General features: G+C 52.7%; 1 protein-coding gene across 1 annotated transcript in view; it reads left to right on the top strand.

The window, feature by feature from the left end:
• The window catches only part of LIPE (lipase E, hormone sensitive type), a 9,695-nt gene extending 9,420 nt beyond the window's left edge, over nucleotides 1-275 (top strand). The window contains 1 exon segment of the mRNA XM_068178561.1: nucleotides 19-275. Within this exon segment, the coding sequence (XP_068034662.1) occupies nucleotides 19-275 (257 nt within the window).
• Nucleotides 276-14,429: the final 14,154 nt, after the last annotated feature.

Raw genomic sequence — 14,429 nt, 5'->3', positions numbered from 1 at the left:
CCATCCTGGGTGTCCCAGTGGCCACCGTGGCCATCCTGGCTGTCCCGGTGGCCACTGTGACTATTGTGGCCATCCCAGGTGTCCCAGTGGCCACCGTGGCCATCCCGGGTGTCCTGGTGGCCATTGTGGCCATCCTGGGTGTCCCAGTGGCCACCGTGACCATCGTGGCCATCCCAGGCGTCCCGGTGGCCACCGTGACCACCGTGTCCACCCCGGGCGTCCCGGTGGCCACCGTGGCCGCCCCGGCGGCCCGCGGGGGGGGTCCCCCGAGCTAGAGGACGCGCGCGCCGGCCAGCGCCATCGTGGTGATGTCGAAGCCGCGGCCGAGCGCGGCCACCGCGGGGGCGGGGCGGGCGGCCCGGCACGGAGCCCCCCGGGCCCGCTGGCACTCGGGGGGGACGGGGCCGGTGGCCAGGGCGGCCAGCGGGGCCAGCAGGGCCAGCAGGGCCAGCAGGGCCAGCAGGGCCGGCAGGGCCGGGGGCGACACCTGCGGGACAGATCGGGGCACGTTCCGGGGGAAATCTGGGGAGATTTGGGGATTTTGGGGAATTTGGGGAGATTTGGGGATTTTGGGGATTTTGGGGACTTTTGGGGGATTTGGGGACTTTTAGGGATTTTGGGGATTTGGGGATTTTGGGGAATTTGGGGAGATTTGGGGATTTTGGGGGAATTTGGGGACATTTGGGGAATTGGGGAGATTTGGGGACATTTTGGGATTTTGGGGAATTTGGGGAAATTTGGGGATTTTGGGGAATTTGGGGAGATTTGGGGATTTTGGGGGGGATTTGGGGAGATTTTGGGATTTTGGGGATTTTGGGGAGATTTTGGGATTTTGGGGGATTTGGGGACATTTGGGGATTTTGGGGATTTTGGGGAGATTTTGGGATTTTGGGGAATTGGGGAGATTTTGGGGAATTTTTGGGGACATTTTTGGGGACTTTTTTGGGGACATTTTTTGGGCATTTTTGGGGATTTTGGGGCACTTTGGGGACATTTGGGGACATTTTTGGGGAATTTGGGGAGATTTTTTTGGGGAATTTGGGGGGATTTTTTTGGGGAATTTGGGGAGATTTTTTGGGGACTTTTTGGGACATTTTTTGGGGACATTTTTGGGGACATTTGGGGAGATTTGAGGATTTTGGGGGGATTTTGGGGGGATTTTTGGGGAATATGGGGAGAATTTTTGGGGATTTTGGGGACATTTTTGGGGACATTGTTTGACATTTTGGGGACATTGACATTTTTGACATTTTGAGGACATTTGGGGACATTTTGGGGATTTGGGGACATTTTTTGACATTTTTGACATTTTGGGACATCTGGGGACATTTTGGGGATTTGGGGACATTTTTTGACATTTTGGGGATTTGGGGACATTTTTGGGGACATTTTTTGACATTTTTGACATTTTTGGGGACATTTTTGGGGACATTTTTGACATTTTTGGGGACATTTTTGACATTTCGGGGACGCTGCCAGCCCTGCAGAGGATGTGGCCACGGTGGGGGGGGGAGGGGCGGGGACATTTTGGGGACATTTTGGGGGTGACACAGGAAGGGGGGGGAGGGGGAGGTGACAGCGGGGGGGAGGGGCGGGTTCCCGGCAGCCACCCCCGAATGTCCCCAAATGTCACAAAATGTCCCCAAAATCCCTCCAGAATTTCCAAAAATCCCCCCAAAATGTCCCCAAATGTCCCCAAAATCCTCTAAAACGTCCCCAAAAGGTCAGAAAATGTCCCCAAATCCCCTCCAAATCCCCCAAAATGTCCCCAAATCCCCTCCAAATCCCCCAAAATGTCCCCCAAATCCCCTCCAAATCCCCCAAAATGTCCCCAAATCCCCTCCAAATCCCCCAAAATGTCCCCAAATCCCCCAATTGCCCCAAATCTCCCCAAAATTCCCTCAAAATCCCCCAAATTCCCCCCAATTCTCCCCAAAATTCTCCCCGAATTCCCCCCACAATCTCCAAAATTTCCCCAAATCCCCCAAATTCTCAAAGCCCCCCCCAAACTCCCCCCCCTGAATCCCCCCAAAATTCCCAAGAATCCCCCAAATCTCCCCAAAATTTCCCAAATTTCCCCCAAATTCCCCCCCCAAAATTCCCCAATTCCCCCCCCAAAGTCCCCAAAATCCCCCACAAAATCCCCAAAATCCCCCACAATGTCCGAGAATTCCCCAAATTTCCCCCAAAATGTCCCCAAATCTCCCCAGAAATTCCCAAAATTCCCCAAAATTCACCCAAAAATCCCCCAAAATTCTCCCAAATTCCCCCAAAATTTCCGAAATTCCCCCAAAACCCCCCCCAAACTTCCCCGGGTCCCCAGACCCCCCAGTTTTTCCCCCAATTTTCCCCAAATTCCCCGATTTCCCCCCAATTCCCCCCTCACCATTTCGGGGCCCGCTCGGCTTCGCCTCGGGATCGGAGCCACGCCCCTTCCTGACAGCCACGCCCCTTTCCGCAAACCCCGCCCCCTTTCCAGAAAACCCCGCCCCCTTTCCGCAGGCCCCGCCCCGGGGGGAGGAAATTGAGGCAAAAATCGGAGATTTGGGGCGGGGCTTGGGAATTTTGGGGAAATCTGGGGATTTTTTTTTGGGGAATTTGGGGGAATTTGGGGAATTTTGGGGAAATTCTTGGAATTTTGGGGAAATGTGGGGATTTTTTTGGGGAAATTTGGGGAATTTCTTCGGAATTTTGGGGGAATTTGGGGATTTTGGGGGATTTTTGGGGATTTTTTTTAGGAATTATGGGGATTTTGGGGAAATCTGAGAAATCTGGGGATTTGTGAGGACTTTTGGGGAATTTGGGGGAATTTTTTGGGAATTTTGGGGGAAATTTCGGGGAATTTTGGGGGGGATTTGGGGATTTTTGGGGAATTTGGGATTTTTGGGGATTTTTTTAGGAATTATGGGGATTTTGGGGAAATCTGAGAAATCTGGGGATTTGTGAGGGATTTTGGGGAATTTGGTAAACGTTGGGGATTTTTTGGGGAATTTTTCGTGGATTTTTGAGGAATTTGGGGGATTTTGGGGGAATTTTGAGGATTTTTGGGTCGTTTTTGGGGTTTTTGGGGTCATTTTGGGGCCATTTTCGGGTTTTTCGGGTTGAAAAGTGCTTTATTCGCCGATGACGTCACCGCCGGCCAATCCGCACCCCGCTCAGGGCGGTGGGGGCGTGGCTTCCAGTGACTGACACCCAGCGCCGACCAATGGGAACCGCGTGAGGGGGCGGGGCCGGGCTCTCGGCCAATGGGAGCGCGCGGTGTCACCCAGCGGCCACCGAGGCGGCCACGATGGCGACCAGGACCAAGATGGCGACCGAGGCACAGGCGGCGAGGGCCAGGCGCTTCTGCGGACCAGTGTGGACCAGTGTGGACCAGTACGGACCAGTGTGGACCAGTGTGGACCAGTATAAACCAGTTTGGACCAGTGTGGACCAGTATGGACCAGTGTGGACCAGTATGGACCAGTATGGACCAGTATAAACCAGTATGGACCAGTATAAACCAGTATGGACCAGTATGGACCAGTATAAACCAGTATGGACCCGTGTGGACCAGTGTTAACCAGTTTGGACCAGTACGGACCAGTGTGGACCAGTATGGACGAGTGTGGACCAGTAAAAACCAGTATGGACCAGTGTGGACCAGTATGGACCAGTATAAACCAGTATGGACCAGTGTGGACCAGTATAAACCAGTATGGACCAGTATAAACCAGTTTGGACCAGTGTGGACCAGTATGGACCAGTATGGACCAGTATGGACCCGTGTGGACCAGTGTTAACCAGTTTGGACCAGTACGGACCAGTGTGGACCAGTATAAACCAGTTTGGACCAGTTCAGCCCAGTGATCCCTCCTGGTCCCTCCCAGTTTGCCCAGTGACCCCTCCCAGTTTGCCCAGTTTGCCCAGTTTGCCCAGTTTGCCCAGTTTTGCCCAGTTTGCCCAGTGACCCCTCCCAGTTTGCCCAGTGACGTTCTCAGTTTGCCCAGTTTGCCCCGTGACCCCTCCCAGTTTGCCCAGTTTGCCCAGTTTACCTTGCGCGCCCCCTGCTGGCGCTGCCCCGCCCCCCGCAGGTGGCTCCGCCCCTTGCCCAGCTCCGCCCCCGAGTCCTGCACGTGGCGCTCGATGCGGTCGATGACGTCACCCTGCACCAGTACGGACCAGTATAAACCAGTATGGACCGGTACGGACCAGTACGGACCAGTACGGACCAGTATGGACCAGTACGGACATGAATAAACCAGTACGGACCAGTATGGACCAGTACGGACCAGTACGGACCAGTACGGACCAGTATAAACCAGTATGGACCAGTACGGACCAGTACGGACCAGTACGGACCAGTATGGACCAGTATGGACCAGTATGGACCAGTACAGACCAGTACAGACCAGTATAAACCAGTATGGACCAGTACGGACCAGTATAAACCAGTACGGACCAGTACGGACCAGTATAAACCAGTATGGACCAGTACGGACCAGTGTGGACCAGTATGGACATGAATAAACCAGTATGGACCAGTAGGGACCAGTACAAACCAGTACAAACCAGTACAGACCAGTACGGACCAGTACGGACCAGTACGGACCAGTATGGGCCAGTATGGACCAGTATGGACCAGTACGGACCATTGTGGACCAGTATGGACCAGTATGGACCAGTACGGACCAGTATAAACCAGTATGTACCAGTACGGACCAGTGTGGACCAGTATGGACATGAATAAACCAGTATGGACCAGTAGGGACCAGTACAAACCGCTATGGAACAGTACAGACCAGTTCAAACCAGCTCAAACCAGTACAAACCAGTACAAACCAGTACGGACCAGTACGGACCGGAATAAACCAGTATAAACCAGTATGGACAGGAATAAACCAGTATGGACCAGTACAGACCAGTCCAAACCAGTCCCCTCCCCAGTCCCATTTCCATCCCCAAAAATCACCATTTTCTGCCCCAAAATCTCCATTTTTCTCCCCAAAACCGCCGGGTTTTTTCCCCCCAGTCCCTCCCAGTCCAAACCAGTCCAAACCAGTCCAAACCAGTCCAAACCAGTCCAAACCAGTCCCACCTGGGCCTCCACGGCGCCCCCCAGCAGCTGGAAGAGCTCCCCCAGCTCGCGGAGGCCGCGCTCCAGGCGCCGCAGCTCCCGGTGCCGCGCCCCGGCCTCGTCCAGCGCCGCCCGCGCCGCGCCCGCGGCCTGCCCCGAAAACGCGGGAATTCGGCCCAAAAATCGGCACAGAACCCGAAAACCCCGAGAAACCCGAACTGAGCCCAAAAAACCCCGAACTCACCCCAAAAAAACCAAAATTCATCCCAAAAAAACTCCACTTCAGCCCAAAAAAACCAAAATTCACCCCAAAAAAACTCCACTTCAGCCAAAAAAACCCCAAATTCAGCCCAAAAAACCCAAATTCAGCCCAAAAAACCCCAAATTTACCCCAAAAAACCCCAAATTCAGCCCAAAAAACCCAAAATTCACCCCAAAAAAACTCCACTTCAGCCCAAAAAAACCCCAAATTCATCCCAAAAAACCCAAATTCAGCCCAAAAAACCCAAATTTACCCCAAAAAACCCCGAATTCACCCCAAAAACCCCCAAATTCACCCCAAAAAATCCCAAAATTCACCCCAAAAATCCCCAAATTCACTCCAAAAAACCCAGAGTTCACCCAAAAAAAAAACCAAAATTCACCCCCAAAAAACCCCGAATTCAGCCCAAAAATCAACAAAGAAACCCAAAATCACCCCAAAAAAACCCAAATTCAGCCCCAAAAAACCCCAAATTCACCCCAAAAAAAACCAAAATTCACCCCAAAAAAACCAAAATTCATCCCAAAAAAAACTCCACTTCAGCCCAAAAAAAACCAAAATTCACCCTAAAAAAACCCCGAATTCAGCCCAAAAAACCCCAAATTCACCCCAAAAACCCCCAAATTCAGCCAAAAAAAACCAAAATTCACCCCAAAAACCCCAAATTCAGCCCAAAAAACCCAATTTCAGCCCAAAAAATCCCCAAAAAACCCCAAAAAACCCGAATTCAGCCCAAAAAAACCCCAAATTCACCCCAAAAAAACCCCAAATTCAGCCCAAAAAACCCAATTTCAGCCAAAAAATCCCCAAAAAAACCCCAAAAAAAACCAAAATTCACCCCGAAAAACCCTGAATTCAGCCGAAAAATCAACAAAGAAACCCAAAATCACCCCGAAAAATCCCAAATTCACCCCGAAAAACCCCAAATTCACCCCAAAAAAACCCAAATTCACCCCAAAAAAACCCAAATTCACCCCAAAAAAAACCAATTTCAGCCAAAAAAACCCCGAATTCAGCCCAAAAAACCCCGAATTCACCCCCAAAAAAACCCGAATTCACCCCCAAAAATCAACAAAGAAACCCCAAATGCCCCGAATTCCCCCCAAAAACCCCAAATGCCCCGAATTCCCCAAACTCGCGTTGCCGACGAAGACGCGGCTCGGGGCCCGACTCCAGCATCTGCTCCAGCTCCTCCTCCGACAGCGGGGGGCTCCCGGCTGCGCCAGAATCGGGGAAGGGACCCCGAAATCGGGAAAGGGACCACGAAATTGGGGAAAGGGACCCCAGAAATGGGAAAGGGACCCCAAAAATGGGGAAATTCACCCCGAAAATGGGAAAAGGGACCCAGAAAATCGGGAAAGGGACCCCGAAAATGGGGAAATTCACCCCGAAATCGGGATAGGGACCCCGAAAATGGGAGATTCACCCCAAAAATGGGGAAATTCACCCCAAAATCGGGAAAGGGACCCCGAAAATGGGGAGATTCACCCCAAAAAATGGGGAAAGGGACCCGAAAATGGGGAAAGGGACCCCAAAAATGGGAGATTCACCCAAAAATGGGGGAAAGGGACCCGAAAATGGGGAAAGGGACCCCAAAAATGGGGAGATTCACCCCAAAAATGGGGGAAAGGGACCCGAAAATGGGGAAGGGGGACCCCGAAAATGGGAAAAGGGAGCCCAAAATCGGGAAAGGGACCCCAGAAATGGGAAATTCACCCCAGAAATGGGGAAAGGGACCCCGAAAATGGGGAAAGGGACCCCGAAAATGGGGGAAAGGGACCCCAAAAATGGGAAAGGGACCCCAGAAATGGGAAATTCACCCCGAAATCGGGAAAGGGACCCCGAAAATGGGGAAAGGGACCCCGAAAATGGGGAGATTCACCCCAGAAATGGGGAAAGGGACCCCGAAAATGGGAAAATTCACCCCAGAAATGGGGAAAGGGACCCCGAAAATGGGAAAATTCACCCGAAAAGGGGAAATTTCACCCCGAAATCGGGAAAGGGACCCCGAAAATGGGGAAAGGGACCCCGAAAATGGGAAATTCACCCCAAAAATGGGAAAGGGACCCCGAAAATGGGAAAGGGACCCCGAAAATGGGAAAGGGACCCCGAAATCGGAAAGGGACCCCGAAAATGGGGAAAGGGACCCCAGAAATGGGGAAAAGGACCCCAAAAATGGAGAAAGGGACCCCGAAAATGGGGAAAGGGACCCCAAAAATGGGAAAATTCACCCCAGAAATGGGGAAAGGGGACCCCGAAAATGGGGAAAGGGACCCCGAAAATGGGAAAATTCACCCCAGAAATGGGGAAAGGGACCCCGAAAATGGGGAAAGGGACCCCGAAAATGGGGAAAGGGACCCCAAAAATGGGGAAATTCACCCCAAAATCGGGAAAGGGACCCCGAAAATGGGGAGATTCACCCCAAAAATGGGGAAAGGGACCCGAAAATGGGGAAAGGGACCCCGAAATCGGGAAAGGGACCCCAAAAATGGGGAAAGGGACCCCAAAAATGGGAAATTCACCCCAGAAATGGGGAAAGGGAACATTCAAATTTTTTGGGGACCCCCCCAAAACTTCAGGACCCCAAAATTCCAGAATTCCTCCAAAATTTTGGGGCCCCTCCCCAAATTCTGGGACCCCCCCCAAATTTTGGGACCCCTCCCGAAATTTTGGGACCCTCCCCAAATTCTGGGCCCCCCCAAATTTTTAGGACCCCCCCCCAAAATTTGGGGACCCCCAAATTTTTAGGCCCCCTCCCCAAATTCTGGGACCCTCCCCAAATCCTGGGCCCCCTCCCCAAATTCTGGGACCCCCTCCCCAAATTTTTAGGACCCCTCCCCAAATTCTGGGACCCTCCCCAAATTCTGGGCCCCCTCCCCAAATCTGGGCCCTCCCCAAATTCTGGGACCCTCCCCAAATCTGGGGCCCCCTCCCCAAATTCTGGGCCCTCCCCAAATTCTGGGACCCTCCCCAAATTCTGGGACCCCTCCCAAAATTTTGGGACCCCCCCTAATTCTGGGACCCCTCCCCAAATTTTAGGACCCCCTCCCCAAATTCTGGGACCCTCCCCAAATTCTGGGCCCCCTCCCCAAATCTGGGCCCCCTCCCCAAATTCTGGGACCCCCCCAAATTCTGGGCCCCCTCCCCAAATTCTGGGCCCTCTCCCCAAATCTGGGCCCCCTCCCCAAATTCTGGGACCCCCCCCAAATTCTGGGACCCCTCCCGAAATTTTGGGACCCCCCCTAATTCTGGGCCCCCTCCCCAAATTCTGGGACCCCTCCCGAAATTTTGGGACCCCCCCTAATTCTGGGCCCCCTCCCCAAATTCTGGGCCCCCTGCCCAAATTCTGGGCCCCCCCAAATTTTTAGGACCCCCCCCCAAAATTTGGGGACCCCCAAATTTTTAGGCCCCCTCCACAAATTCTGGGCCCTCCCCAAATTCTGGGACCCCCCCCAAATTCTGGGACCCCCCTCCCCAAATTTTTAGGACCCCTCCCCAAATTCTGGGACCCTCCCCAAATTCTGGGCCCTCCCCAAATTCTGGGACCCTCCCCAAATTCTGGGCCCCCTCCCCAAATTCTGGGCCCCCTCCCCAAATCCTGGGCCCCCCCGCACCGATCTGCAGCTGCCGCCGGATCCGCTCGAGGCTGCGCTGCCGGTACCGGGCCTGGGCGGCCTGGAGGCGCCCGGTGACCCCCCAGAACTGCTGGGCCAGGAGCCCGTGCTGGGCCACGAGCCCCAAAATCCGTCAGGGTACCCCAAAAAAACCCAAAATCCCCAAAAAACCCCAAAAATCCCCCCAAAAAAACCCAAAAATCCCCCCAAAAAACCCAAAAAACCCAAAATCCACCCAAAATCCACCCAGGGAACCCCAGAACTGCTGGGCCAGGAGCCCGTGCTGGGCCACGAGCCCCAAAATCCGTCAGGGCACCCCAAAAAACCCAAAATCCCCAAAAAACCCCCAAAATCCCCCCAAAAAAACCCAAAAATCCCCCCAAAAAACCCCAAAAAACCCCAAATCCACCCAAAATCCACCCAGGGAACCCCAGAACTGCTGGGCCAGGAGCCCGTGCTGGGCCACGAGCCCCAAAATCCGTCAGGGCACCCCCAAAAAACCCAAAATCCCCCCAAAAAACCCCAAAAATCCCCCCAAAAAACCCCAAAAATCCCCCAAAAAAAACCCAAAAAACCCAAAATCCACCCAAAATCCACCCCGGGAACCCCAGAACTGCTGGGCCAGGAGCCCGTGCTGGGCCACGAGCCCCAAAATCTGTCAGGGCGCCCCAAAAAACCCCAAATCCCCCAAAAAAACCCCAAAAATCCCCCCAAAAAATCCCCAAAAATCCCCAAAAAAAACCCCAAAAACCCCAAAATTCTGACCAAAATCCAACCCAAATCCACCCCAAATCCACCCAAAATCCACCCAGGGAACCCCAGAACTGCTGGGCCAGGAGCCCGTGCTGGGCCACGAGCCCCAAAATCCGTTAAAGCGCCCCAAAAAACCCAAATCCCCCCCAAAAAAACCCAAAAAATCCCCAAAAAACCCCAAAAATCCCCCCAAAAAACCCCAAAAAACCCCAAATCCACCCAAAATCCACCCAGGGAACCCCAGAACTGCTGGGCCAGGAGCCCGTGCTGGGCCACGAGCCCCAAAATCTGTCAGGGCGCCCCAAAAAAACCGCTAAAATCCCCCCAAAATCCCCAAATTCCCCCAAAAAAAACCCAAAAAACCCCAAATTCCCCCAAATTTCCCAAAAAAAATCCCCCCAAAAACCCCAAATTCCCCCAAATTTTCCCCAACTTTCCCCAAAAATCCCCAAATTCCCCCCAAAAAATCAAAAAAAAACCAAATTCCCCCAAATTTTCCCCAAATTCCCCCAAATTTTCCCCAACTTTCCCCAAAAATCCCCGAATTCCCCCAAATTTCCCCAAATTCCCCCAAATTTTCCCCAATTTTCCCCCCAAAAAACCAAATTCCCCCAAATTTTCCCCCAAAATCCCCAAATTCCCCCAAATTTCCCCAAATTCCCCCCAAATTTTCCCAAAAAATGCCAAAATTCCCCCCAAAGAACCCAAATTCCCCCAAATTTCCCCCAATTCCTCCCCGAATCCCGAATTGCCCAAAACCGCGGGAATTCTGCCCAAACCTGGGTTCGCCGCAGCCGCGCCCGCAGCGACCGCGGCGCCTCCGCGTCCTCCTGGGGCGGCTGCAGGCCTGGAAACGGGGCAAGAAACGCCGGAATTGGGAAAAACCGGGACAAAAAACCCAAAAAAAGGGAAAAACGGGGCAAGAAACGCTGGAATTGGGAAAAACCGGGACAAAAAACCCAAAAAAAATGGAAAAACGGGGCAAGAAACGCCGGAATTGGGAAAAACCGGGACAAAAAACCCAAAAAAATGGGAAAAAACGGGGAAATTACCCCAAAAATGGGAAAAACGGGGAAAATTAACCCGAAAATGGGAAAAACGGGGCAAGAAACGCCAGAATTGGGAAAAACCGGGAAATTACCCCCAAAAAATGGGAAAAACGGGGCAAGAAACGCCGGAATTGGGAAAAACCGGGACAAAAAACCCAAAAAATGGGAAAAATGGGGCAAGAAACGCTGGAATTGGGAAAAACCGGGACAAAAAAACCCAAAAAAATGGGAAAAACGGGGCAAGAAACGCCGGAATTGGGAAAAACCGGGACAAAAAAACCCAAAAAAATGGGAAAAACGGGGAAATTACCCCAAAAATGGGAAAAACGGGGAAAATTAACCCGAAAATGGGAAAAACGGGGCAAGAAACGCCAGAATTGGGAAAAACCGGGAAATTACCCCAAAAAATGGGAAAAACGGGGCAAGAAACGCCGGAATTGGGAAAAACCGGGACAAAAAACCCAAAAAATGGGAAAAATGGGGCAAGAAACGCTGGAATTGGGAAAAACCGGGAAAAAAACCCAAAAAAATGGAAAAAAACGGGGAAAATTAACCCAAAAATGGGAAAAACGGGGAAAATAACCCAGAATTGGGAAAAATGGGGAAAATATCCCAAAAAATGGGGAAAGCAGAGGGAATAACCCAAAAATGGGGAAAACGGGGAAAATTAACCCAAAAAATGGGAAAAATGGAAAAAATGGGGGAAACCCCCCAAAAACGGGAAAATGACAAAAAAGGGGAAAAACCCCAGAAATGGGAAAATGACAAAAAAGGGGAAAAACCCCCAAAAATGGGAAAATGACAAAAAAGGGCCGGCGATTTGGGAGCTTTTTGGGGCGTTTGGGGGAATTTTGGGTTTTTTGGGGAATTTGGGTATTTTGGGTGTTTTTAGAGGGATTTTGGGGTGTTTTGGTGTATTTTGGGTGTTTTTGGGGTGTTTCCGGGGTATTTTGGGTGTTTTCGGTGTATTTCGGGTGTTTTCAGGGTATTTTGGGGTGTTTTGGGGGTATTTTGGGTGTTTTTGGTGTATTTTGGGTCTTTTCATGGTGCTTTTGGGGGTATTTTGGGGTGTTTCTGGGGTGTTTTGGGTGTTTTCGGGGTATTTTGGGTGTTTTTGGTGTATTTTGGGTGTTTTCGGGGTGTTTCCGGGGTATTTTGGGGTGTTTTTGGGGAATTTTGGGTGTTTTTGGGGTATTTTGGGGTGTTTTTGGGGTATTTTGGGTGTTTTCAGGGTGTTTTCAGGGTGGTTTTGGGGTGTTTCCGGGGTATTTTGGGGTGTTTTTGGGGTATTTTGGGTGTTTTTAGGGGATTTTGGGGTGTTTCTGGGGTGTTTTCGGGGTATTTTGGGGTGTTTTCGGGGGTACCTTGCAGCCCCGCCCGGATCTCCCGCGTCAGATCCTGGATCTCGTCCCGGAGCCGCTGCAATTCCTCCTGGAGCTCTGGGGGCACCAAAAACGGCCAAAATTCCCCCCAAAATCCCCCCGAAAACCCCCCAAAATCACCCCAAAATCACCCCAAAATTTCCTCCAAATTTCCCTTAAAACCCCCCCAAAAAATTCCCCCGAAACCCCCCAAGTTCTCCCAAAAATTCCTCAAAAATTTCCCCAAAATCCCTGAAAAAATTCCCCCAAAATTCTCCTAAAAATCCCCAAAACCCCCCAAAAAACCCCAAATCCCCCAAGTTCCCCCAAAATTCCCCCTAAAATCCCCGCAAAATTTCCCCGAAAACCCCCAAAAAGTTCCCCCAAAACCTCCCAAAATCCCCCCAAAAATCCCCCCAGAATTCCCTCCAAATCCCCCGAACTCACCCAAAATCTCCCCAAATTTCCCCAAAATCCCCGAAATTTTCCCCAAACTTCCTCAAAATGCCCCCCAAAACTCCGCAAAATCTCCCCCGAATTTCCCTCAAAACCCCCCAAAATTCCCTCAGAAATCCCCCAAAAATTCTCTCAAAAATTCCCCCCAAAATTCCCCGAAAATGCCCCAAAAATTCCCTCAAAAACTCCCCCCAAAAAATCCCCAAAATTCCCCTGAAAAATCCCCAAAATTCCCCAAAAATTCCCTCAAAAATTCCCCCCAAATTTCCCCAAAATTCCCTCAAAATTCCCCAAAATCCCCCAAAAATTCCCTCAAAAACTCCCCCCCAAAATTCCCCAAAAATTCCCCCAAAAAATCCCCAAAATCCCCCAACAATTCCCCTCAAAAATCCCTCAAAATTCCCCCTAAATTCCCCAAAAATTCCCCACAAAAATTCCCCCCAAAGTTCCCTCAAATTTCCCCAAAAATTCCCTCAAAAATCCCTCAAAATTCCCCAAAATCCCCCAGAAATTCCCCTCAAATTCCCCCCGAATTTTCCCGAATCTCCCCAAATCCCCCGAATTTCCCCGAATTTTCCCGAATCCCCCCGAATTCCCCCCGAATCTCCCCGAATTCCCCAAATTCCCCCCGAATTCTCCCAGAATCCCCCCGAATGTTCCCGAATTTTCCCGAATCCCCCCGAATTTCCCCGAATGTTCCCGAATTTTCCCGAATTCCCCCCGAATCTCCCCCAATTCCCCCTGAATCCCCCTGAATGTTCCCGAATGTTCCCAAATTCTCCCCGAATCCCCCCGAATGTTCCCGAATGTTCCCGAATGTTCCCGAATTTTCCCGAATTCCCCCCGAATCTCCCCCAATTCCCCCTGAATCCCCCCGAATGTTCCCGAATGTTCCCGAATCTCCCCGAATTCTCCCCGAATCCCCCCGAATTCTCCCGAATGTTCCCGAATGTTCCCGAATCCCCCCGATTCCCCCCCAGTGGCCCCGGGTACCGGGCGGGGCCAGGGCCGTGGCCAGCGCTCGCTCCTGCAGCTGCTCCAGCGCGGCCGCGCGCAGCGACAGCGCCCCCAGCGCCGCGCGCACCCGCCGCGCCTGTCGCGACAGGAGGGGTCATATCGCGATATATCGCGACATATCGGGACACGGGGGGACAGCGCCCCCAGCGCCGCGCGCACCCGCCGGGCCTGTCGCGACAGGAGGGGATCATATCGCGATATATCGCGACATGTCGTGACAGCGGGGGACAGCGCCCCCAGCGCCGCGCGGACCCCCCGCGCCTGTCGCGACAGGAGGGGTCATATCGCGATATATCGCGACATATCGTGACACGGGGGGACAGCACCCCCAGCGCCGCGCGGACCCCGCGGGCCTGTCGCGACAGGAGGGGATCATATCGCGATATATCGCGACAGCGGGGGACAGCGCCCCCAGCGCCGCGCGCACCCCGCGGGCCTGTCGCGACAGGAGGGGATCATATCGCGATATATCGCGACATATCGCGACACGGGGGGACAGCGCCCCCAGCGCCGCGCGCACCCGCCGCGCCTGTCGCGACAGGAGGGGATCATATCGCGACATATCGCGATATATCGCGACAGCGGGGGACAGCGCCCCCAGCGCCGCGCGGACCCCGCGGGCCTGTCGCGACAGGAGGGGTCATATCGCGATATATCGCGACAGCGGGGGACAGCGCCCCCAGCGCCGCGCGCACCCGCCGCGCCTGTCGCGACGACACCAGGGCGTTATATCGCGACAGAAGGGGTTTATATCGTGACAGGAGGAGTTTATATTGTGACAATAGGGGGTTATATCGTGACAGAAGGGGTTTATATCGCGACAGTAGGGCGTTATATCGCGACAGGAGGAGTTTATATCGC

The sequence above is a fragment of the Anomalospiza imberbis genome, unplaced genomic scaffold, assembly GCF_031753505.1.
Source record: "Anomalospiza imberbis isolate Cuckoo-Finch-1a 21T00152 unplaced genomic scaffold, ASM3175350v1 scaffold_48, whole genome shotgun sequence".
Taxonomy (NCBI): Eukaryota; Metazoa; Chordata; class Aves; order Passeriformes; family Viduidae; genus Anomalospiza; species Anomalospiza imberbis.
This window is presented reverse-complemented; position numbering and strand designations above follow the sequence as displayed.